Source organism: Sciurus vulgaris (assembly GCF_902686455.1).
Source record: "Sciurus vulgaris genome assembly, chromosome: 14".
NCBI lineage: Eukaryota > Metazoa > Chordata > Mammalia > Rodentia > Sciuridae > Sciurus > Sciurus vulgaris.
The window spans coordinates 29,423,108-29,447,670 of NC_136475.1; the positions used below are offsets into that span (position 1 = coordinate 29,423,108).

The 24,563-nt window shown below is 37.3% G+C and overlaps 1 protein-coding gene and 1 pseudogene across 8 annotated transcripts in view; both read left to right on the forward strand.

Annotated features, from left to right (window-relative positions):
* Positions 1 to 241: 241 nt before the first annotated feature.
* ALMS1 (ALMS1 centrosome and basal body associated protein) overlaps positions 242 to 24,563 on the forward strand; it is a 229,577-nt gene continuing 205,255 nt past the window's right edge. For all 7 annotated transcript variants that reach the window (XM_079111389.1, XM_079111393.1, XM_079111391.1 and 4 more), the window contains exon 1: positions 242 to 685. In XM_079111389.1, the coding sequence (XP_078967515.1) occupies positions 263 to 685 (423 nt within the window). In that variant the 5' untranslated portion in view covers positions 242 to 262. The remainder of the gene's footprint in view (positions 686 to 24,563) is intronic.
* Positions 17,555 to 22,728, forward strand: LOC306644493 (putative ribosome biogenesis protein RLP24; annotated as a pseudogene). The gene is made up of 2 exons: positions 17,555 to 17,571; positions 22,211 to 22,728. The product of its transcript is annotated as a putative ribosome biogenesis protein RLP24 (transcript).

The following is a 24,563-nucleotide window of genomic DNA, read 5'->3' on the forward strand; positions in this document are numbered from 1 at the left end:
TGAGCTTACAGTACTATGAGCAAGGTCCCAGCCGATGACGGGGCGAAGCGGTGTTGTCGCCTCTCGCGATTCCCCCCACCTGGGGCCTTCCCGCCAGCCCGGCGGGGCGTCCTTAGCAACGCGCGCCCTCCCTCCCAGCCCCGCCCAGCGGGAGGCGGTGGCGGTATTTGCGCCTGCGCAGGGCCACAACCGCCAGTAAGCCCTCTTCCCCTCCCCTCCCCTCCCCCCCCTCCTCCTCAGCCGTCCGGAGCGAGAAGCTAACATGGAGCCTGAAGATCTACCGTGGCCCGGCGAGCTGGAGGAGGAGGAGGAGGCGGAGGAGGCGGCGGCGGCGGCTGCGGCGGCAGCGGCGGCGGTGGCGGTGGCGACCGCGGCGGAGACGGATAGGGCCGCGAACTCCGAAGAGACCGTAGTGGTGGAGGAGGCGGAGCCCGAGCCGGAGCGGGAGCCCGAGCTGGAGCCCGAGCTGGAACCCGAGCGGGAGCCCGAGCGGGAGCCCGAGCGGGAGCGGGAGCCGGAGTTAGACTCCGGCCTGACCTACGAGTTCCAGCCACTGGAGAGTACGGACGACGAGGAAGACGAGGAGGCCAAGGCTTGGCTGCAGGCGCGCCCCGGCGTGACTTTTCCGCCACCGCCACCGCCACCGAGGCAGCGCTACTCACAGAGCGACAGTACCTCTTCCGAGGTGAGGCGGCCGCCGTGGGTTGTGGGGCGGCCGAAGGGCCGCGGGGACCCGGGCCCCTGAGAGCGCGCTGCCCTCGCGCGGCTTGTCACGGTGCCTGACAGATAAAAAGCGCGCCTCCAAGGCTTGTGGGAGCCTGCTCGCCTTCCGGGCCCCGACTCCAGCCCAGGTGCTGTCAGACTACTGCAGGTCCCCGGTTTTTTCTTCAGTTTCCTCCCTCTGGTTGGATCTCGGGTCTTTTAAACTAGGACAGATGTTCGGGGAGCCAGTATTCCCAGAGTGGTATAGTTAGACGCTTTTGAGAGCAGGTGGGGCTTTTTGTGCCCTCAGGGAAAGGGAAAGGGCGGTGTAAGACTGGGGAGAGAGTGGCTGCCCAGGGAATAACTTGTTGAGGAGACAATTAGCAGATTAGTTTAATTGAAGTACAGGAGTCCCCTTAAAGAAATAGACTGAATATGTCCGCTGCGTGATCAGTTGGTCTTGCCAGGCTTCCTGCAGACTGCTCTTCTCTGGACCCTCCTTTGTATTAATAAATGTGTTCCCAGCTTTTGGGAGGAACTTAGAATGCAAGAGACTTGTGATACAGCCTCAAACACAATGTAATTCAGAATGGATAAAGAGCTTTTTGTGGTTGGTCGGCAAAGATAATTTTGAAAGTAATGATGCATTTAAATTTATTGCTTTACAAGAAGCAAGTCCTGTGTTGTTCAAAGGAACCGCTAGCCATGTGTGACTTTTTATATCTTAGTTAAGAATAAAGTTAGAGGGGTTGGGAGGCGTAGCTCACTGGTAGAGTGCTTGCCTAGTATGTGCAAGACCCTGGGTTTGATCCTCTGCATGAAATTGGGGGTGGGGTATAAAATTAGAAATTGAGTGTCTTCATTGTTTTAATCACTTTTCAAGTGCTCTTTAGCCAGGCTTGGCTAGTGACTAACATTGGACAAGCAGATATATATAGAGAGAACAGTTCCATTATCACAGAGATGTGGTAGACTGGTGATCAGTAAAGAGCAGATGTTGTTTTGCCTGATAAACATCCCAGGGGGTATGTAATTCATTGAGCAAATATTAAGTATTCATCATGTTCCACACATTGCTGGATGCTAAGGAAACCTTGATGAACACAAACATTATTGGTTCCTGCCTTCCTAGCGTTTAGAGTCTAGAGGGAGGCAGATAAAGTTCAGATGATGACATATGACATAAAAGTAAAACTGATGTGGTGCTGAAGTACTATGAAAGTAATTGTTTTAGTGTGTAGTAAGGTGACCTGACCTTGTCACTGAAGGTGGGCAAATTCCTTGAGAAGATAATGGTAAAACTGATATCAGAAGACAGACTAAGGTTAAGTAGGCAGAAGGCAAGAAAGAGACTTCTAGTTGAGGAAAAAGCATGAGGAAAGATAATATTTAGAGTAAGCCTGGCATTTTCTTCTTTATTTTTAAATATATTTTTAGTTGTAGATGGGCACAATGTCTTTATTTTAATTTATTTTTATGTGTTGCTGAGGATCAAACCCAGTGACTCTCATATTCTAGGTGAGCGCTCTACCACTGAGCCATATCCCCAGCTCCAAGCCTGGCATTTTCAAGGAACTAAAGGCCAATGTGGTTTGAGTACAGACTGCCAGGGATTTAGGAGCTTTATCCTTGGAGCTTTGGGAAGTCAGTGAAAATGTTTTAAACAAAGGGGTGCATAAGATTTGTGCTTCAGAAAGATCACTGCAGCAGAGTGATAGCAGTGTGGCATAGGGAACAGCAGTAATAGATAAGGGGCACTAATTAGGCGGCCACTGCAGAATTGCCAGGCAAAAGATGATATTTTGCAATAGGGAAGTATTGGTGGATATAGGGAAAAAGTGGACAGATTCAAGAGATACTTTTAAGACAAGATCATCACACTTAATAGTATATTGGACATGACATGTAAAGTGTCCATGTGTTAGGTTATTGAGTGAATGCTTGTGCTGATATTGAGATACGGCCAAGTTTATGGTGGGGTAGTAGCCATGGGGAAGGTAATGAAATTGATTAGGTGAGTGCTAAGATTATGAATTTAGTTTTGAAGATTAGAGGAGAGGATCTGACTAGAGATTTTTAAGTTGTAAGTCATCTACACTTAGACCATAATTGAAACCTTACTTTTGAATGCTTATTTTGTTTTATGATTTTTATTTATTTATTTAGTTTTTTGCGGTGCTGAGTATTGATCCCAGGGCCTTGTGCTTGTAAGGCAAGCACTCTGCCAACTGAGCTACATACCCAGCCCATGTTTTATGACTTCTTGTTTGAATAATGATGAGTATTTAAATTTATACCTTCAGGCCTGCAGTAGGAATTCCACTTTAACTCTTAGTGCAGACACTGTCAGAAAATTGAAACAGTGACTTACCTATGTGTAATAGAAAAACCTTGCTTCTTAGAGTCCAGTGTTCCCCACCCCCACAAGGGCTTTTTGTTAGTTTGTTTTTGTTTTTTAGAGAAATGAGTTATTATTTACCTTAGAAAATACATGAAGGTGTAGATGGTTTTCTGTATTAAAGGTAGCGTTAAGGTGATGCAATGAGTATTAAGCTAGTTTTTCCTTTAGTTCACTGACATGAAAACTTATTGGCATAAGTTGGAAAGTGTTTAAAGGAATAAAGGTTCAGTGTTCCTTGCTAGAAATTTATGAGCTATGAATTTTCAATTTTTATTTTGCACTGCCAAGGATCAAACTCAGGCCTTTGCTCATGCTACATGCTAGGCAAGCTCTTTGCCGCAGCTGGCCAGTTGAAGTCTTTTTAAGAGATAAGGGAAGGGAGGAATTCAGAACCTTTGCTGTTTTTGTTTTCATGCGGGTCCTGCAAACCATTCAGCAAGGATCATTTCAAATACTACCTCCCCTTGTAATTGTTAAACCTAAATTTTTGGGCCATGTTGGCGAACATAATTTTTTGTGGACTGTGTCACTAGATGTTATTAGTCTTCACTTTCTTTTTTTAAGCTTGTAAGTGTATATTTTTTAATTAAATTTTTATTTGTTCTAATTAGTTATACATGATAGTAGAATGCATTTATGCATTTTGATAAATCATACATAAATGGAGTACAACCTCTCATTTTCCCCATTGTACATATTATAGGATCACCTTAGTCACACTGTCATATATGCACATGAGGTAATAATGTCTGTTTCACCCTACTATCCTCCCTACCCCCATACCCCTTCCCCTCCCTTCACTCCCCTCTTCTTAATCTAAAGTGATTGTCTTCTTCCCTAGTGCCTCCCCCTCACCTTATTGTGAAAAAGCATCCACATATCAGAGAAAACATTAGGCCTTTGGTTTTTTGGGTTTGGCTTATTTTACTTAGCATGATATTCTCCAACTCCATCCATTTGCTAGCAAATGCCATAATTTCATTCTTCTTTAAATCTGAGTAATAGTCTAACATACACACACCACATTTTCTTTATCCATTCTTCTGTTCAGGGACACCACCTAGGTTAATTCCATAGTTCAGCTCTTGTGAGTTGAGTTGCTATAAATATTGATGTGGCTGCATCACTGTAGTATGTTCATTTTAAGTCCTTTGAGTATAAACTGAGGAGTGGGATAGCTGGGTCAAATGGTGGTTCAATTCCAAATTTTCTGAGGAGTCTCCATACTCCTTTTCAAATGATTGTACCAATCTGCATTCCCACCAACAATGTACGAGTGTACCTTTTTCCCCACATCCTCGCCAACCCTTAATGTTGCTTGTATTCTTCATAATTGCCATTCTAATTGGAGTAAGATGAAATCTTAGAGTAGTTTTGATTTGCATTTCTCTAATAGCACGTATGTTGAACTTTTTCATATATTTGTTGATTGGTTGTCTTCTGCAAAGTGTCTTTTCAGATCCTTAACCCATTTATTGATTGGATTATTCACATTATTGATCCTTTTGCTGAGAAAAAGCTTTTTAGTTTGAATCCGTACTATTTATTGATTTTTCTTCTATTTGGCAGAGGTTCTCTGTTCTAGTTCCTAAGTCTTTGACACACTTTGAGTTTTGTGCAGAGTGAAAGATAAAGGTTTAATTTCATTTTGTTACATGTGGCTTTCCATTTTTCCTAGCACCATTTGTTGAATATTCTGTCTTTTCTCCAGTGAATGTTATTGGCACATTTGTCCAGTGTGAGATAACTGTATTTATGTGGGTTTGTCTCTCTGGCTTCTATTCTGTACCATTGGTCTGTGTGTCTGTTTGGGTGCCAATACCATGCTGTATTTATTACTATAGCTCTGTAGTATAGTTTGAGGGTATGGTATTGTGATGTCTCCTGCTTCACTTTTCTTGCTAAGGATTGCTTTGGCTATTCTGGGTCTTTTATTTTTCCAAATGAATTTTATGATTGCTTTTTCTAGTTCTATGAAGAAATCATTGGGATTTTAATAGGAATTGCATTAATTTGTGTAATGCTTTTGGTAGTATGGCCATTTTGACAATATTAATTCTGCCTATCTGGGAGCATGGGAGGTCTTTCCATCTTCTAAGGTCTTCTTCAGTTTCTTTCTTTCTTTAGCGTTCTGTAGTTTTCATTGTAGAGGTTTTACCTCTTTTGTTAGATTGACTCCCAAGTATTTTATTTTTTTTGGAGGCTACTGTGAATGGGGTAGTTCTTAATTTCTCTTTCAGTGGATTTATTACTGATGTATAGGAATGCATTTGATTTATGGGTATTGATTTTATATACTGTTACTTTGCTGAATTCATTTATTAGTTCTAGAAGCTTTTTGGTGGTATTTTTTGGATCTTCTAAATATAGAATCATGCCATCCACAAATAGTGATAGTTTGAGTTCTTCTTTACCTATTTGTATACCTTTAATTTTTTTTTTTTCTAATTGCTCTGGCTAGAGTTTCAAGGACAGTGTTGAATAAAAGTGAAAGAGGATATCCTTGTCTTGTTCCTGTTTTTAGAAGGAATGCTTTCAGTTTTTCTCCATTTAGAATGATGTTGGCCTTTGGTTTAGCATATATCGCTTTTATGATGTTGAGGTATATTCCTACTCTTCCTAGTTTTTCTAGTGTTTTGAACATGAAGAGGTGCTGTATTTTCTCAAATGCTTTTTCTGCATCTATTGAGATGATCATATGATTCTTATTTTTAAGTCTGTTGATATGATGAATTCCATTCATTGATTTCTGTGTGTTTAACCAACCCTGCATCCCTGGGATGAACCCCACCTGATCACGGTGCCCTATCTTTTTAATATGTTTTTGTATGCTATTTGCCAGAATTTTATTGAGACTTTTTGCCTCTGTGCTCATCAGGGATATTGTCTGAAGTTTTCTTACCTTGATGTGTCGTCGTCTTGTTTTGGTATCAGGGTGATGTTAGCCACATAGAATGAGTTTGGAAGGGTTCCTTCCTTTTCTGTTTCATGGAATAATTTGAGGAGTATTGGTGTTAATTCTTCTTTGAAGGTCTTGTAGAACTCGGCTGAGAATCCATCTGGTCCTGGGCTTTTTTTAATTAGTAGGCTTTTGATGTTGTTTTCTATTTCATTACTTGAAATTGTTCTGTTTAAATCGTGTATTATCTCCTGATTCAGTTTGGGTAGGTCATATGTTTCTAGAAATTGGTTGATGTCTCCAGTATTTTCTATTTTATTGGAGTATAAATTTTCAAAATAGTTTCTTATTATCTTCTGTATTTCAATTGTGTCCATTGTGATATTTCCTTTTTCATCATGTATTTTAGTAATTTGGGTTTTCTCTTTTTTTCTCTTTGTTAGTGTGACTAGGGGTTTATCAGTTTTCAAACTACCAACTTTTTGTTATGTCACTGTTTTCAGTTGTTTCAATTTCACTGATTTTAGTGCTGATTTTAATTATTTCCTATCTTCTGTTTTTGATGCTTATTTGTTCTTCCTTTTTTAGTGTTTTGAGATGTAATGTTAGGTCATTTATTTGTTGTCTTTTTAATTCTTTTAATAAATGAGCTCAATGCAAAATGCAATAAACTTTCTTCTTAGTTCTGCTTTCCTAGTGTCCCAGAGATTTTGGTATGTTGTATCAGTATTCTCATTTACCTCTAATTTTTTTTTAATTTCATCCTTAATTTCTTCTACTATCCATTTATTATTCAGTAGTATATTATTTAGTCTCCATGTATTAGAGTAGCTTCTATTTTTTATTTATCGTTGATTTCTAATTTCAGTCCATTAAATGGATCTGATAGAATGCAGGGTATTATCTCCATTTTGTTGTATTTACTAAGAGTTGCTTTGCGGCACAAGACGTGGTCTCTCTTAGAGAAGGATTCATGTACTGCTAGGAAAAAAGTGTTTTTGCTTGTTTTTTTTTTTTTTTTTCCCCGCCGTGCTGGGGATTGAACCCAGGGCCTTGTGCTTGCAAGGCAAGCACTCTATCAACTGAGCTATCTCCCCAGCCCATGTTTTCACTTGTTGATGGAAGAAATATTCTGTATATATCTATTAAATCTAAATTATTGATTGTATTATTTAGTTCTACAGTTTCTTTATTTAGTTTTTGTTTGGAAGAAGTGTCCAGCAGTGAGAGAGGTGTGTTAAAGTCACCGAGTAGAATTGTGTTGTGGTATGATTCTTGAAATTGAGAGTGTTTGTTTGATGTATGTAGGTGCTTCATTGTCTGGGGCATAAATATTTACAGTCATATGACTTGCTGATATATAATTCTCTTTAGCAGAATGAAATGTCCTTCTTTGTCCCTTTGATTTACTGGCTTGAAGTTTACTTTATCTGATAAGAGGATGGAAACCCCTGCTTGTTTACGCAGTCCATATGAATGATATGTTTTTTCCCATCCTTTCACCTTTAGTCTGTGGATGTCTTTGCCTATGACGTGAGTCTCTTGGAGACAGCATATTATTGGGTCTTGTTTTTTAATCCAGTCTGCCAGTCTATGTCTTGATTAGTGAGTTTAGGCCATTAACATTCGAGGTTATTATTGAGATATGATTTGTATTCCTGGCCATTTTGGTTTATTTCTGGTTTTTAATTTGATTTAGTTTCTCCTTTGATTGACTATTCCTTTAGTATAATTCCTCCCTTTACTGGTTTTCACTTTTTTTTCCACTTCATCCTCTTGGAATATTTTGTTGAGAATATTCTGTAGTGCAGGCTTTCTAATTGTGAATTCTTTTAACTTTTATTTATCATGGAAGGTTTTTATTTCATTTTCAAATCTGAAACGTAACTTTGCTGGATATAAAATTCTTGGTATCCATTTTCTTTCAGAACTTGAAATATGTTGTTCCATGACCACCTAGCTTTGAGGGTTTGGGTTGAGAAATCAGTTGTGATCTGAATTGGTTTCCACCATATGTAATGTTCTTTTTTCTCTCATGGTCTTTAAAGTTTTATTCTTATTCTGTATTTTAGTAATTTTCATTATAATGTGTCTTGGTGTGGGTCTGCTGTAATTTTGTACATTTGGGGTCCTGGCTTCTTTTTTTAAATTTTTTTCTTCCTTCCCTTCCCCTTCCCCTTCCCCTTCCCCTTCCTTCTTTTTCCTGTAAGCCTCTTGTATTTGATTTTCCATTTTATTCTTTAGGTTTGGGACATTTTCTAATATTATGTCATTGAAAAAACTGTGCATTCCTTTGGTTTGTATCTCTGCACCTTCATCTATCCCGATAACTTAAATTTGGTCTTTTTATGTTATCCCATAATTCTTGGATGTTTTGTTTATGGATTCTTACCATCTTCTCTGCATGGTCAACTTTATTTTGAATATTAATTATTTTGTCTTCAGTGCCTGAGGTTCTTTTCTTCCCAATGGTCTAGTCTGTTGGTGATGCTTTCCATTGAATTTATAATTTGGTTTATTGATTCCTTCATTTGAGGATTTCTGCTTTTTTTTTTTTTTAAGAATTTCTAACTTTATTGAAATGATCTTTCACTTCCTATATTTTCTCTTTAGTTTCACTCTTTATACCATCCTTTACTTCACAGATCAGTTTAACTATTACATTCTAATCTCCTCAGACATTTCTTTTTTTTTTTTATTGTAAACAAATGGGATACATGTTGTTTCTCTGTTTGTACATGGCGTAAAGGCATACCATTTGTGTAATCATAAATTTACATAGAGTAATGTTGTTTGATTCATTCTGTTATTTTTTCCCTTCCCCCCACCCCTCCCACCCCTCTTTACCCTCTATACAGTACTTCCTTCCTCCATACTTGCCCCCCTCCCTAACCCTAACTCTAACCCTAACACTAACCCTTCCCTCCCCCCCATTATGTGTCATCCTCCACTTATTAGCGATATCATTCGTCCTTTGGCTTTTTGAGATTGGCTTATCTCACTTAGCATGATATTCTCCAATTTCATCCATTTGCCTGCAAATGCCATAATTTTATCATTCTTTATGGCTGAGTAATATTCCATTGTATATATATACCACAGTTTCTTTATCCACTCATCAATTGAAGGGCATCTAGGTTGGTTCCACAGTCTGGCTATTGTGAATTGAGCAGCTATGAACATTGATGTGGCTGTATGTCTGTAGTATGCTGATTTTAAGTCCTTTGGGTATAGGCCAAGGAGTGGGATAGCTGGGTCAAATGGAGGGTCCATTCCAAGTTTTCTAAGGAATCTCCACACTGCTTTCCAGAGTGGCTGCACTAATTTGCAGCCCCAGCAGTAATGTATGAGTGTACCTTTCTCCCCACATCCTCACCAACACCTGTTGTTGCTTATGTTCTTGATAATCGCCATTCTAATTAGGGTGAGATGGAATCTTAGGGTGGTTTTGATTTGCATTTCTCTTATTACTAGAGATGTTGAACATTTTTCCATATGTTTGTTGATTGCTTGTAGATCTTCTTCTGTGAAGTGTCTATTCATTTCCTTAGCCCATTTGTCGACTGGATTATTTGAATTCTTGGAGTAGAGTTTTTTGAGTTCTTTATAGATTCTGGAGATTAGTGCTCTATCTGAAGTATAATTGGCAAAGATTTTCTCCCACTCTGTAGGCTCTTTCTTTGCATTGCTGATAGTTTCCTTTGCTGAGAGAAAGCTTTTTAGTTTGAATCTATCCCAGTGGTTGATTCTAGCTTTTATTTCTTGTGCTATGGGAGTCCTGTTAAGGAAGTCTGATCCTAGACCAACAAGGTGAAGATTTGGACCTACTTTTTCTTCTATAATCTGCAGGGTCTCTGGTCTGATTCCGAGGTCCTTAATCGATTTTGAGTTTAGTTTCGTGCATGGTGAGAGATATGGGTTTAGTTTCATTCTGTTGCATATGGATTTCCAATTCTCCCAGCACCATTTGTTGAAGAGGCTATCTTTTCTCCATTGCATATTTTTGGCCCCTTTGTCTAGTATGAGAAAATTGTATTTATTTGGGTTTGTGTCCGTGTCCTCTATTCTGTACCATTGATCTACCTTTCTATTTTGGTATCAATACCATGCCGTTTTTGTTACTATTGCTTTGTAGTAGAGTTGAAGATCTGGTATTGCTATACCCCCTGTTTCACTCTTCCTGCTAAGGATTGCTTTAGCTATTCTGGGTTTCTTATTCTTCCAGATGAATTTAATAATTGCTTGCTCTATTTCTGTAAGGTACGTGATTGGGATTTTAATTGGAATTGCATTGAATTTGTATAGCACTTTAGGTAGTATGGCCATTTTGACAATATTAATTCTTCCTATCCAAGAACATGGGAGATCTTTCCATCTTCTAAGGTGTTCTTTAATTTCTTTCTTTAGTGTTGTATAGTTCTCATTGTAGAGGTGTTTCACCTCTTTTGTGAGATTGATTCCCAAGTATTTTATTTTTTTCGAGGCTATTGTGAATGGGGTAGTTTTCCTAATTTCTCTTTCTGAAGATTCATCACTTATGTATAAAAATGCGTTGGATTTATGGGCATTGATCTTGTAACCTGCTACTTTACTGAATTCACTTATGAGTTCTAAGAGTTTTCTGGTGGAATTTCCAGGTTCCTCTAAATATATAATCATGTCATCAGCGAACAGGGATAGTTTGAGTTCTTCTTTTCCAATTCGTATCCCTTTAATTTCTTTGGTTTGTCTAAGTGCTCTGGCCAGAGTCTCAAGAACGATGTTGAATAGAAGTGGTGAAAGAGGGCATCCCTGCCTTGTTCCAGTTTTTAGGGAGAATGCTTTCAGTTTTTCACCATTTAGAATGATATTAGCCATGGGCTTAGCATAAATGGCCTTTACAATGTTAAGGAATGTTCCCACTATCCCTATTTTTTCTAGTGTTTTGAGCATGAAGGGGTGCTGTATTTTATCAAATGCTTTTTCTGCATCTATTGAAATAATCATGTGATTCTTGACTTTAAGGCTATTAATATGGTGAATTATGTTTATTGATTTCCTGATGTTGAACCAACCTTGCCTCCCTGGGATGAAACCCACTTGATCATGGTGCACTATCTTTTTAATATGTTTTTGTATGCAATTTGCTAAAATTTTGTTGAGAATTTTTGCGTCGATGTTCATTAAGGATATTGGTCTGAAATTTTCTTTCCTTGATGAGTCTCTGTCTGGTTTAGGTATCAGTGTGATATTGGCTTCATAGAATGAGTTTGGGAGGGTTCCCTCCTCTTCTATTTTATGGAATACTTTGAGAAGTATTGGAAAGAGCTCTTCTTTAAAGGTTTTGTAGAACTCGCCTGAGAACCCATCTGGTCCTGGACTTTTCTTTGTTGGTAGGCTTTTGATGACTTCTTCTATTTCAGTACTTGAAATTGGTCTATTTAAATTGTTTATGTCCTCCTCGTTCAGTTTAGGCAATTCATATGTCTCTAGAAACCTGTTGATGTCTTCGAAATTTTCTATTTTGTTGGAGTATAGATTTTCAAAATAGCTTCTAATTATGTTTTGTATTTCAATCCTGTCTGTTATGATATTTCCTTGTTCATTCCGAATATTAGTGATTTGGGTTTTCTCTCGTCTTCTCTTTGTTAGTGTGGCTAAAGGTTTATCAATTTTGTTTATTCCTCAGACATTTTTCTATGTTGTCAGTGGATTCTCTTATTGGGGTATCTTGCTTTGTTTGGGGTACTTTGTTCCCTTGCTTTTTCATGTTGCTTGTGTGTTTTCCCATCTAGTTGTATGGATCTAGGCAGTATAGATTCTACCTATAGATCTATATTGTCCCTAAAGATTTCCAGTACCTTTAAAAGGGAGACCAATATCAACAGCACCCAGTGTAAACAATATATAGCCTTAAATAGCTCCCACCAAGGAATCTACTGCTTTCGCCCTCTAAATAGAAATGATGAGTTCAATCACTGTGTACAATATAAAGAAGAATATTTGCTAAAAGAGTTTACAATTTCAAATGGTGGACAGAGAGAACAGAAACAGTGTAGGACATGATGTTCATGAGGAAGAAAAAGAGATGCTAAAAGTAAAAATCCATGGGGAGAGTGGAAGAGGAACCAATAGAGATTTGCTGTTAGGTGGAGAAGAGGTAGAAAGGGGATCCAGGAAAATAGACAAGTGAGAGGAAGAATACATTGAAAGAGAAAAAAAAAAACATTAAAAATATAAGCATACACAACAGAACTACAAAACACCATGCATGTATCACCATCCTCAACAAACTGATGCATGAAAAATACCTTGCTGCAAATATGGTGGAGAGAGATGTTAGAGAAGAAAAAAATAAGATAAATCTTGATGGAAATTGAATAATTGTCTCTGTCAGCATTCAAAAAGCTTCTCAGCCCTGTCTCTGAATTCTCACAGGATTGCCTGGCCCAGACCGGCCCTGGCAGACCCATTCACTATCCCACCAATCTGGCCTTCAGATAGCCTAGGTTCAGCCACATTGCAGTCCCAAGATCTCAATGCTGCTGGAATGGAGAGACCATCAGGAATGAACAATCCTGAGAAACAACTAGAAGGTTGCTGAACCTTCTAGAAACAGCACTCCCAGGAGAAAGATCCCAGGCGCAGCCAAACCTGTAGGCACTGAACCTCCAGGTCCTGGCTGGAGTCCCCACACAGGGGTGGCTGTGCCCCAAGATGGCGGTGGCAGCAAACCTGCTGGCACTCCAACCCCTCAGCCCCGGCCGGTGTCTCAAGATGGAAGTGACTGCGTGCAATCAAACCTGGAGTCTCCCTTGCAGCGGACCTCTGGGCGGTGGTGTAAGCGGTAGTGACAGGGGTGGGTGACAGCAGGCAGTGGGTCAGCAGTAGCTGTGTTGGGTTGGTGGTGTTGCCAGCAGGTGGGGGGTCAGCGGCAGCAGTGGTAGCTGTGGCTGCTACTGCAGCTGCATCTAGAGAGAAGACCTCCAGGTGACCTCCAGGGAGTGGCAGCGGCATTGGCGGCAACAGTGTCAGTGACAGCCATGTAGATGGCATCTGTGCCCGGAGAAAAGACCTACGGTGTCCATGGCAGCCTGGTCTTCAATTTTAATTGAGTTACAAGCAGCGCTTGGAAATCTGTTTCCTCTGTCAGTCTCTAACCCTCTTCACTGTTATCCTCTAGCCCGCGACCCTAGCAGATTACCATTTCGTGGAAGAGAGAGAGTGCAAGACTGAACTTTTACCTTGTTAGTATTATGCCATTTTCATAAAAAGAACTTGGATGTTATTAGTCTATGTCTTGGATTGGTTTAAGTTTATATGAATTTTTCCCTTAGTTTTGAGAATTTTTCACCAGTGAAACTATGCCTCTTTCCTCTAACCCTTTCAGGGTTATAGTTTACATACATATACTTTCTTTTTCTTTCATTTTGGTACTTTGCGATTTTCTAGGAAGGATTTCTAATTAATTATAATGGAGTGCTACACAGTGTTCTTTATTTTTCAATTTTATGTAGTTACTTTCATTTCTGACTTCTACTTTTGTTTTATTTTTCTTTTGATTTGACTTGGTAGGGGTTTGTTTATTTTTCACCTAAGGAAAGCAGCTTTTGAATTTAAGTTTAATTTTATTGCTTTTCATTTTTAATACAATAGTTTTCATATTTTCCTTTTTCTTATGTTTATTGAGATTTTTTTAACCTATTATGTCACATGCTTAATTGTCTTACTTAAAAACATTTTAACAGCTTTATTGACGTATAATTCATATATACACAATTTAACGTGCACAAGTCAGTGGCTTTCAACATGTTCATAGATAGGTATCATTATTATCATAATCAATTTTAGAATGTTTTCCTCACCTCTAAAAGAAATTCTATATGGTTTAGTTAATATCCCCTAGCATTCATTCATTCTCCTGAGCAACCATTATTCTGTTTTCTGTCTCTGTAGATTTATGTATTCTGTGTATTTGATATAAATGGAATCATTGTCTGGGAATGTATTTCCCGTTGCCATGCACAGACTTATAATTTATATGGGTCTGCCCACTGAATGTACCACCACAAGCCGTATAGGAAAAGATAATATTTATTAAGACATAAAATATACACAAAAGGAAAACCATCCCAGGTAGCATACCAACTCAGCACCAGAGAGACATCATGGGCATTTCGCAGCATACATAAAGAAAGCAGTCATGTCACCTTTGAGTTCTTCTCATCTCTCTTAAATACAATGGAATAAACATATAAAGTTATTGTCTGGAGCCACTGGGCTCAGTGCCATCAGTACGTTTGGTCTCCAGACCTGGATCTGGCCAGGAGGCAGACCTTGAGAGCAGAAACCATATGTCTTTAAGTTTGTTAATGTTCTCGAACAGAGAGCTTATCTGTCCTTAAACGGGGGCACTGCCAGACCACTATGTTTCTCATGCAAGTTGTTTACTCCTTGCCCCGATTTCACCTTTTGGAAGCACTCTTAAACAAGACTCCATTTTTCTCTACAATCATACGTTTGTTTTTTGTGTCCAGCTTCTTTCACAGCACAATTGTTTTCAGGATTCAGCCACAACATAGAATGAATTAGTATTTCATTCCTTTTTATGACTGAATAATGATATGTGAATAAGTATTTTGTGCATCCATTCATCAGCTAATGGACAGTTTTTTGTCTGTTAGATATGATGCTGTTGTAAATGTGTGTGCAAGTTTTTATGTGGACATGTGGTTTCATTTCTCTTGGGTATATATCTAGGAGTAGAATTGCTGGTACAGGTGGTCATTCTTTATTTAACCTTTTGGGATCTGATAGATTGTTTTTCAAAGTGGCTGCACCATTTTATTTTCCTACTAGCTGTATACAAGTGTTTTAGTTTCTCCACACCCTCACCAGCACTTGTTATCTGACTTATTGATTATAGCCATACTAGTACATATGAAGTGGTACCTTATTGTAGTTTTGATTTGTATTTCCCTGTAGCTAATGATGTTGAATATCTTTTCATATGCCATTTGTATATCCACTTGGTAAAAATAATCTATTCAGACCTTTTGCCCATTCTTTTAAAAAATTTAAAAAGTTTTTTATTCTTTTTAGCTAAACATGACACTAGAATTTTTTTTAAAAAACTTTTTTTTTTTTTTTTTTGGTAGTTGTAGATAAAATCTTTAGTTATTGTGGTGCTGACAATTGAACCTAGTGCCTCATACATGTGAGGCAAGCGCTCTGTCACTGAGCCACGATCTTGGTGACACTAGAATTTTGACATATACATACATGGAGTATAGCTTCCTTTTTTTTTTTTTTTTTTTTTGAGAAAAAGGAAGAAGGAAGAAGGTTTATTGCTTTGCTGGCAAAGGAGAAACAGGGGACTTGTGTTCCAAAGACTGTGATTCTGCCCATCAGCAGGAAAAGGGGGCTTTTAAAGAGGTGACTCAAAGGTGTGTTCTCTGTCTAGAGTTGCAATTCACTTGTTAGTTTGGAAGAATGTAATTTCTGAGATCTTCTGGTACCATCCCCAAAGTCTGGATTACTTCATTCTGAGGTGGCTATGTACTCAGGGACAGATAACTCTGCCCTTGAGATTGGGGAGGAGGAGTGAATAGGCAGGATCAGGGAGAGAGGAAGAGAAAGAAAATGTCCAATTTAAAAATAAGTTGAAGTGGCAGAGTAGCAAGGGTTATATTCAAAGCATAAAGTGGACCACTGTTAGATTTCCCACTGTCAATTTTTACATTCCATGTCTATGGAAAAAGGGACGACAACAACTCCAAACTGCTTCCTGCTAAAAGTGGGCAAAGTTGGAGGAAGTAACCCAAAGTCCTTGTTCTCTATCAGGTGGAGTGTGGACAGTTAAGGGCATTCAGCATCAGAGCAGTCCAGAGGTCCACAGTGGTAGATGGCAGGTGAGTGGACAAGGCATACACAGGGCAAGGATCATGCTAAGACAACAATAAAGACAGCAAAGCACTACTTTTTTGTAAATAATTAGTATAAAAACAACTAGTAATTCAGCTAGTCTCTGAAAACCATGAGGACAGTAACTCATAATCTTATCAGTGAAAAACAGATCAAGTTCATCAGTAATAGGAGGTTAGGGAGATTTGTGGGTCTATGAAATCAGACTCCAAACTCAGGACAAATTTTCAACTCTTGTGATTATTATTAGGCAGTCTCGCACAAAGACCCTTCTTTTATAGCCTCCAGCTTTACTTACTTTTGGTAGGGCTGATACATCTTATAACTTCCCATTTTTGTGGTTGTACATGATACAGAGCTACACTGGTGGTGTATTCATACATGGACAACTGTCCATCCCTATTCTTTCTCATCCTTGCCTGTTCTGCTCTACACACTGGCTCCCACACAGATACCAAACACTCATACCCCTGTCTCCTTTTCTGCTACTCTGTTTTGAAGCCTACTGTTGGGCTTCCCTAAATGGTAATTGATGAAAATTTTTATAATATTTACTTTTACATTTAGGCTTTGGATCCATTTTGAGTTAAGTTTTTAAATGATGTGAAGAAAGTTCAACTTCATTCTTTTGCATGTGATAACCTAGCACTATTTGTTGAAGAGACTGTTTCTCCATTGAATGGTCTTCGCACTGTTGTTGAACATTCTTTGGCTATAGATAAATAGATTTATTTCTGGAATCTTAATTCTATTCTGTCAATCTCTGTGTCCAACCTATTAGGTTTGGTTTGTTTATAACGTTGTGCACATCTTTTATTTCCTTAATAGTCCTCTGTCCAGATGTTTTATCCTTTTTTAATAAAATAGTATGCCTTTTTGGGAAGGCGTTTTATGTTTATAAAAAATTCAAAAAGTGCAGAATTAACTATTTACCCCCTTTTTCCTCACCTGTTCCCTTAGTGTATTACTGCAGAATATCTGTTACAATTGGTAAGCCAATATTAACATGCCCTTATTAATTAAAGACCATAGTGTGTATTAGGGTTCTCTCCATGTTGTACATTCTGTGGGTTTTGACAAATGAATAATGACTTCGCATTATACACAGTAATACTATTAAAATATCATGCAGAATGATTTTAGTACACTAGGAATACCTTGAATTTCTGCCTTTTAATTTCTGTATTCCTTCCCCTATACAGGCTGGCAACCGTGATATTCTTACTGAAACTTTTTCCATAGTTTTATCTATGCAGTGTCATATAGTTAGAACTGTACAGTATGTTGCCTTTTCAGAATGACTTTTCCCACTTAACAATATGCATTTATAATTCCTCCCTGTCTTTTCATGTTTTGATACTGCATTTCTTGCCCCTTGATTTCTTTTTTTTTTTTTGGTGACAAATAGACATAACATAAAATTTACCTTAATCATTTTTAAGTGACTAAGTACATTTACATTGTAAAACCATACCACAGTTCATCTCCAGAACATTTTTATCTTCCCATTGTGGAATTCCAACATCTTTATCATATTTGAGTCTAGTTCTAATGCCTGCTCAGTTTGTTGCAACTGTGAAGTGTTTTCTTTTTTCCTTTTTTTTTAAAGTATGCCTTATAATTTTTTGTTGAAACTTTTATATTCCAGGATGCGAAAGGAACTGAAGTAAATAGGCTTTTAGTGTGAGACTTTATCTCATGAGAAGTTGGGTTGTGTTTATTCTTTCCTGTACTTTAGGTTTCAGAGGTTAAAGTATCCTCTGGTGTTCTTCATTTTGTCCCTAAGAACTCCTTCAAGGTGGATAACATACTTTGTTACACAGATAGGTAATAAAATAGTTCTGATAGTCAAACTAATAAAGATCCCCATCATCTCAAATAGTTACCCTTTTTTAAATTTTATTTTTGGGGCAAGAGCACCTAAAGTCCTGAATATAATCATTAATTGTTGTATAGTAGATCTTTAGTTTTTTTTTTTTTTTAATCTTTTATATCTGCAACTTTGTAGTCAGCTTTCCATGACTGTAATAAATATCTGAGATAAGCAACTTACAAAGAGAAAAGGTATATTTTGGTTATGGTTGCAGAGGTTCCAGTTCATAATCATTTGCTTTTGCAGCATATCATGGTGGCAATATGAGGCAGAGGGAAATCACTTTCCATATGGTCAGGAAGCAGAAGAGAGAAAGGAAAACTTGGGTTTTATAGTCCATCTCAAAGGCCAGTCCCAAGACATTCTATGAGACCCCACCTCTTAAAGGTTGTAACACTGCCCAACAGCAACTCTCTGGGGATCAAGGCTTCGCTGCGTGTCCAAACTATTTCAGACCTACATCTCCCCATTTCCATCCCTACTGTCTGTTCCTAGAAACTACTGTTTTATTTTCTATCTATATTTGACTTAAATGGATTCCACATATAAGATCATGCAGTATTTTTCTGTGTCTGTTTTATCTCACTTAGCCTGATGTTCTCTAGGTTAATTCATATTGGGCAAATTGCAGGACTACCTTATTTTTAAAGGCTGATTATTCCGTTTTGTATAGTATATTCCACAGTTTATCCATTCATCCTGTACTCTATTAACAGATACTTGGGTTGTTTTCATAGTTTGACTGTTATAGATATTGCTACAGTGAACAAATATTTTTATGAGATGGTGATTTCATTTCCTGTAGATTTATACACAGGAGTTGGATTACTGGGTCATACGGTAGTTCTAGTTTTAATTCTTTAGAAACTTCCAACCTGTTTCCCACAGCTGTATAGTTCATTTTCTCATCAACAGTATGTAGGGGTTCCCATTTCCCCATGCTCTTGCCAACATTTATCTCTTGTCTTTTTTGATAAGTCATTGTAACAGATATGAGGTGATACCTCATTGTGGTTTGAATTTGCATTTCCCTGATGATTAGTGATGTTGAACACCTTTTCATATACCAGTGGCTATTTTTCCTTCTTTCCTCCTTTTTTTTGCATGGTACTGGGAATTGAACTCAGAGCCTTGTGCATGCTGGGCAAGTGCTCACCACTGAGCAGCATTCCTGTTTCATTAAAAAACTATATTTTTAGTCATAGATGGACACAATACCTTTATTTATTTTATTTTTATATGGTGCTGAGGGTTGAACTCAGTGCTTCACATGTGTGAAGTAAGTGCTCCACCACTGAGCTACAACCCCAGCTCTCTCATTTTATTTTGAGACAGGTTCTCACTAATTTGTGCAGACTGTCCTTGAACTTGTGGTCCTCCAGTCTCAGACTTTGAAGTAGCTGGGATTACAGGTGTGTGCCACTTTGTCCAGCCTTTGTCCAGTTTTTAATCAGGTTAATTGTTTTTGTGCTGTTGAGTAGTGTGAGTTCTTGATATATTTTGGATGTATGTGGAAATCCTGTGTCAGATATGTGGTTTGCAAATATTTTCTCCCATTTTATAGTCTGACTTTTCATTTTGCTGATTGTTTCCTTCATGGTGCAGAAGTGCCTTAGTTTGATTGAGTCCCATTTATTTTTACTTTTGTATCCTGAGTCTCTGGTGTGATAGCCAAAAAGAAAATAAGAAGAAGAAGAAAAAGATTGGTATTAAGGGAACTTTTCTCCATGTTTTATTCTAGTAGTTTCATGGCTTCAGGTCTTACATTTAGTTTTTTTTTTTTAAATTAAAATCCATTTTGGGTTCATTTTTTGTGTGGTATAAATTAAGGGCCTATGTGTAAATCCAGTTTTCTCAGCACCATTTTATTGAAGAGACTGTTCCTTGTTTAGTCTTCTTGGTGCCCTTGTTGAAAATTAGTTGACTATACATATTTAGGTTTATTTTGAGGCTCTCTCTTTAGTTTCATTAGTCAGTGTATATGTTTTTTATGTTAGTATCAAGTTTTTGATTACTATAGTTTTGTAATACAATTTTAAATCAGGAAAGTATGATGCCTTCAATGTTTTTCTTTCTCAAAATTGCTTTGGCTGTTTGTGGTCTTTGTGGTTCCATATGAATTTTAGAATTTTTTTCCTCTTTCTGTGAAGGATGCTATTAGAATTTTGAGAGGGATTGCATTGACAATGTTATTTTAAGTAGTATGGACTTTTTTTTAATACTTTATTTTTTAACTTTTTTTTCATACATATATATATAGGGTAATAATATAGTATGGACATTTTAACAATATTAATTCTCCAGTCCATGAACATGGGATATCTTTCCATTTATTTGTGTCTTTATCAGTTTCTTTCATTAGCACTTTATAGTTTTTAGGATACAGATCTTTCATCTTCTATGTTAAATTTATTCCTAAGTATTTATTTACTTTTGATGCTACCATAAATAGGTTTTTTTTTTTTTTTTTTTTTAATCTTCTTTGGATTGGTAGTTTACTTACTGACCTTTGCATGTTGATTTTGTGTCCTGGGACTTTACTGAATTCATCATTAGTTCTAACTCTGTGTGCATGCACTTGTGTGCCTGCATTACTTTTGGGGTTTTCTGTATATGGGATCATGTCATCTTTGAACACAAATTTTACCATTTTCTTTGAATTCATATGCTTTTTTCCTTTTCTTACCTAATTTTTAAAGCTAGGACTGCCGAATGTATGTTGAATGGAAGTGGCAAAAGTAGGCATACTTGATAAGAAAAATTGTTACGTATTAAATGCTTTTTGCAAGCAAAACACAAATAATCTGACAAAATGAATAATTCAACTCAGGTCTTTGCATTTTTGAAATGTAAGCAATATATAATAATTAGTATTGAGTGACCGTTATATGAATTTTGAATAAAAACATTTTTATATTGGTTTTCACTATACAATATTCATCAGAAAGATACCAACAGAGTTCTCTTAGGAATGGCTTCCATACCTTTTATTGTAACATGATACAAAGTTTTTCAGCATTTTCTTGACAGACTGGGATTTCTTGGTAATTTTTATGAACTCTGATGTAATGGTGTATGTGAACAAAATTACCACTCCTTATTGTTTACTTGATAGATTAATGACTCCTGTATCTCTTGTGTTCCATTGTATGCTTGCAGTTCATGGAGTCTCTGACAAAGATGCCATTACTTAGAAGACATTATTAAAAATGTCAAAAGGAGTCCACTCTCACCACTCCTATTTAATATAGTGCTAGAAATTATAGCTAGAGCAATTAGGCAAGAGAAGGAAATAAAAGGGATAAAAATAGGAAAAGGAAGAAGTCAGATTATCACTGTTTGCAGATGATTTGGTCCTATATTTAAAAGATCCAAAAAACTCCATCAAAAGACTGCTAGAGCAAGTAAAAAAATATGGTAAAGTATCAGGTTACAAAATCAACATACAAATATCAGTAGCTTTCCTACATGCCAGCAATGAATCTGCTGAGAAAGAAATCAGGAAAATGATTACATTTGCAATAGCCTCAAAAAACCAACCCCCCCAACAAAAAGCAAAAACAAAAAAATCCCCAAACAAAAAGTAAGCAACACAAAACCTAGGAATAAATCTAACCAAGGAGGTGAAAGACATCAACAATGAAAACTATGGAACATTGAAGAAAGAAATTGAAGAAGACCTCAGAAGATAGAAGGACTTCCTGTGTTCATGGATATACAGTATTAATTTTGTTTAAATGGAGATACTACCAAAAGAAATAAACAGATTCAATGCAATCTCCATTAAAATACCAATGACATCCTTCACAGAACTAGAAAAAAACAGTCCTAAATTTCATTTGGAAGAATCAAAGACCCAGAGTAGCTAAAGCAATCCTAAACCAAAAAAGCAATGCTGGAGGCATCACAATACCTGACTTCAAATAATGCTACAGAGTTACAGTAACAAAACCTGCATAGTATTGGCATAAATAGACACATAGACCAATGGTACAAAATAGAAGAAACAGACAAACCCCCACATTTAGTCATCTAATCCTTGACAAAGGCACCAAAATATGCATTTGAGAAAAGACAGTCTCTTAGACAAATCGTGTTAGGAAAACTAGTTATCCATATGTGGAAGAATGAAACTAGGCCTTTATATCTCCCTGCACGAAAATAAATTGAAAATGATCAAAGACTTAGGAATTAGACTAGAAACTAACTGCAACTCCTAGAAGAAAATGTAGGGTTAACACTCCAACATATAGGCAACAGGCAATGTCTTTCCCAATAGGATCCCTAAAATTTAGGAAATAATGCCGAACTAATAATAAATGAGATAGCATCAAATTAAAAAACTTCTGGAGCTGAAAACACTTGCCTTTTCCGGGTTGGGAGTGGGCACGAGAATCACTTCCTGTGACGCAGTGCGTCACTTCCTCCCCAGCTCGCTGTTTGGCCTGTGGGTTTCCACGCGAGTTCAACATGGTATCGCGAAGTGTTATTTCTGTTCCGGGCCCATCTACCCCCTCGGCATGATGTTCGTCCGCAATGATTGCAAGATTTTGTAAATCCAAATGTCATAAGAACTTTAAAAAGAAGCGCAATCCTCGCAAGGTCAGGTGGACTAAAGCATTCCGGAAAGCAGCTGGTAAAGAACTTACAGTGGATAATTCTTTCGAATTTGAAAAACGTAGAAATGAACCTGTCAAAAACCAGCGAGAACTATGCAATAAAACTATTGATGCAATGAAGAGAGTTGGAGAGATCAAACAGAAACGCCAAGCTAAGTTTATAATGAACAGATTGAAGAAAAATAAAGAGCTTCAGAAAGTTCAGGATATAAAAGAAGTCAAGCAAAACATCCATCTTATCCGAGTCCCTCTTGCAGGCAAAGGAAAGCAGCTGGAAGAAAAAATGGTACAACAGTTACAAGAGGATATGGACATGGAGGATGTTTCTTAAAAATCAATCTATGTAACCATTTCTATATGTACATTTGAAAATCTCCTTTGGAGACTTAGAACTTAATTCTAAATTAATATGGTCACTGAAGTGGAAGTGTCAGGTAGTGAAAATTAATCCCTCTCTGGACCAAGTGTTAGAAGATGTGAATTCCAGTGTGGTTTTGCCTTTGTATTCTTATAATAAATATACAGCATATTTGTAAACAACATTATTGATGTGAAGATGAAGGGAAATGATATAGGGAGGAAGCTGCTATTGCTTCAAGACCATCAATTTTGGAAATTGACTGAATTGAAGAACTGATGTACTTAAGTTTAGCATCCTGACAGTCGTCTACACCATCGGGATTTCATAATATTTTGAGAACCTAGATCTCATTCGGAATTATATGAATTTACATGCCATGTTTTAATCCCTCCTTTCCTCTCTCAGTTTGGTTGGATCACTGAGAAGAGTTGGTTAACCCTTTAAAAAGCATGGCCTTTGGTTGCATGGTACGGTGCTTTTAGGCTTCTGCGTATCTGGTTGAGACCTATGCTGAGCAGTTAGCAAAACACGAAAAGTATCAAAATTTTTTGACACTGCCTACATAGAACTTTTATGTTCTCTAAATGTTTAAGAAACTATAGGATTGGAATTGTGGGAAGGGATATGCTTACTACATTCCTTCTAATACCTTTTAAAAATGTAGAAAGAAAATTTCCATGTTAAAAACAAAACTATTTCTTAAAAATAGAAACCTTAGGATTATCCTGTAGATAGGAATTTGAGAAGGACTTAACAATATCCCCCAAAGTAGATGGCGTGATTCTCATTTTATAGATGGAAAATTTGAGGTCTTTAGCTAAAAAGATGGAGGAGGTAGGGACTTGTGTTCATACAAGTCTGTTTATAAAGTTGCTCTGCTATACACAGAAAAGACTTATCCGGTCTCAGATGAGTCTCACAAGCCCAGATGATTGCTAACAGAAGACTGTGCAAGTTACTTGAGTAACATTTAATGTGATTGTGACTTAATTTCTTTATCTGAAAAATATAATAATGGGCTCAACCTTAGAATAATTAAAAATTCAGTCAGCAAATGCATATACTTATTTCAAAGCCATCACTGTAGTAAACGAGTTAAAATATTAGCTACCAGGACCTATTGTGTGGGTTCACAGTAGCAGCTGACTGACTCAGGAGAGAGATGGAGGGTGTTAGGGATATTTGTAGTTAAACTGAGTATGGTGTACTTAATCCTAGTGTCAATTTTAGCCTTTAAGTTAGCCAGGAAATTCAGTTACTAAGAAGAGCATCTTGTTCACCACACATTGAAGAGTCAGAGGGGGAATACGTTTCTGGTTCCTCTTAGTAATTTAAAAAGATGAATATCCATAATTTTAAGGGATGATTTAAATGATATAAGGGATATACTTCTTCCTACCCGTCCCTAGTGTATACTTCAAAAGGACATCTGGGAAAAGACATCAAAGTTTAATCTCTCACGGATAGTGTCAATTCTTATATGAATGAGGACTATGTAAAAGTGAACATGGCAGCTTACTGAATTAAGTGTATTAAAAGATAAAGGGAAAAAAAATCAATATTAACCCATTTTGTACCTTCATCCCAGATGTGGAGCATCTATAAAAACTTAAATACAGTATATAATGTACAAATATAATTATATAATTAGCTATAATACAGTGATTAGTGTTAATATATATATAAGCTCTAGATTATAATTTCCAATCCATTTTAATGCATACTTGTCAGTTTCATTGAAATATTCACAGAATTGAAAACATCGGGCTTACTGGGTTTAAAAAAAACCACCCAGTTTCTAGGGC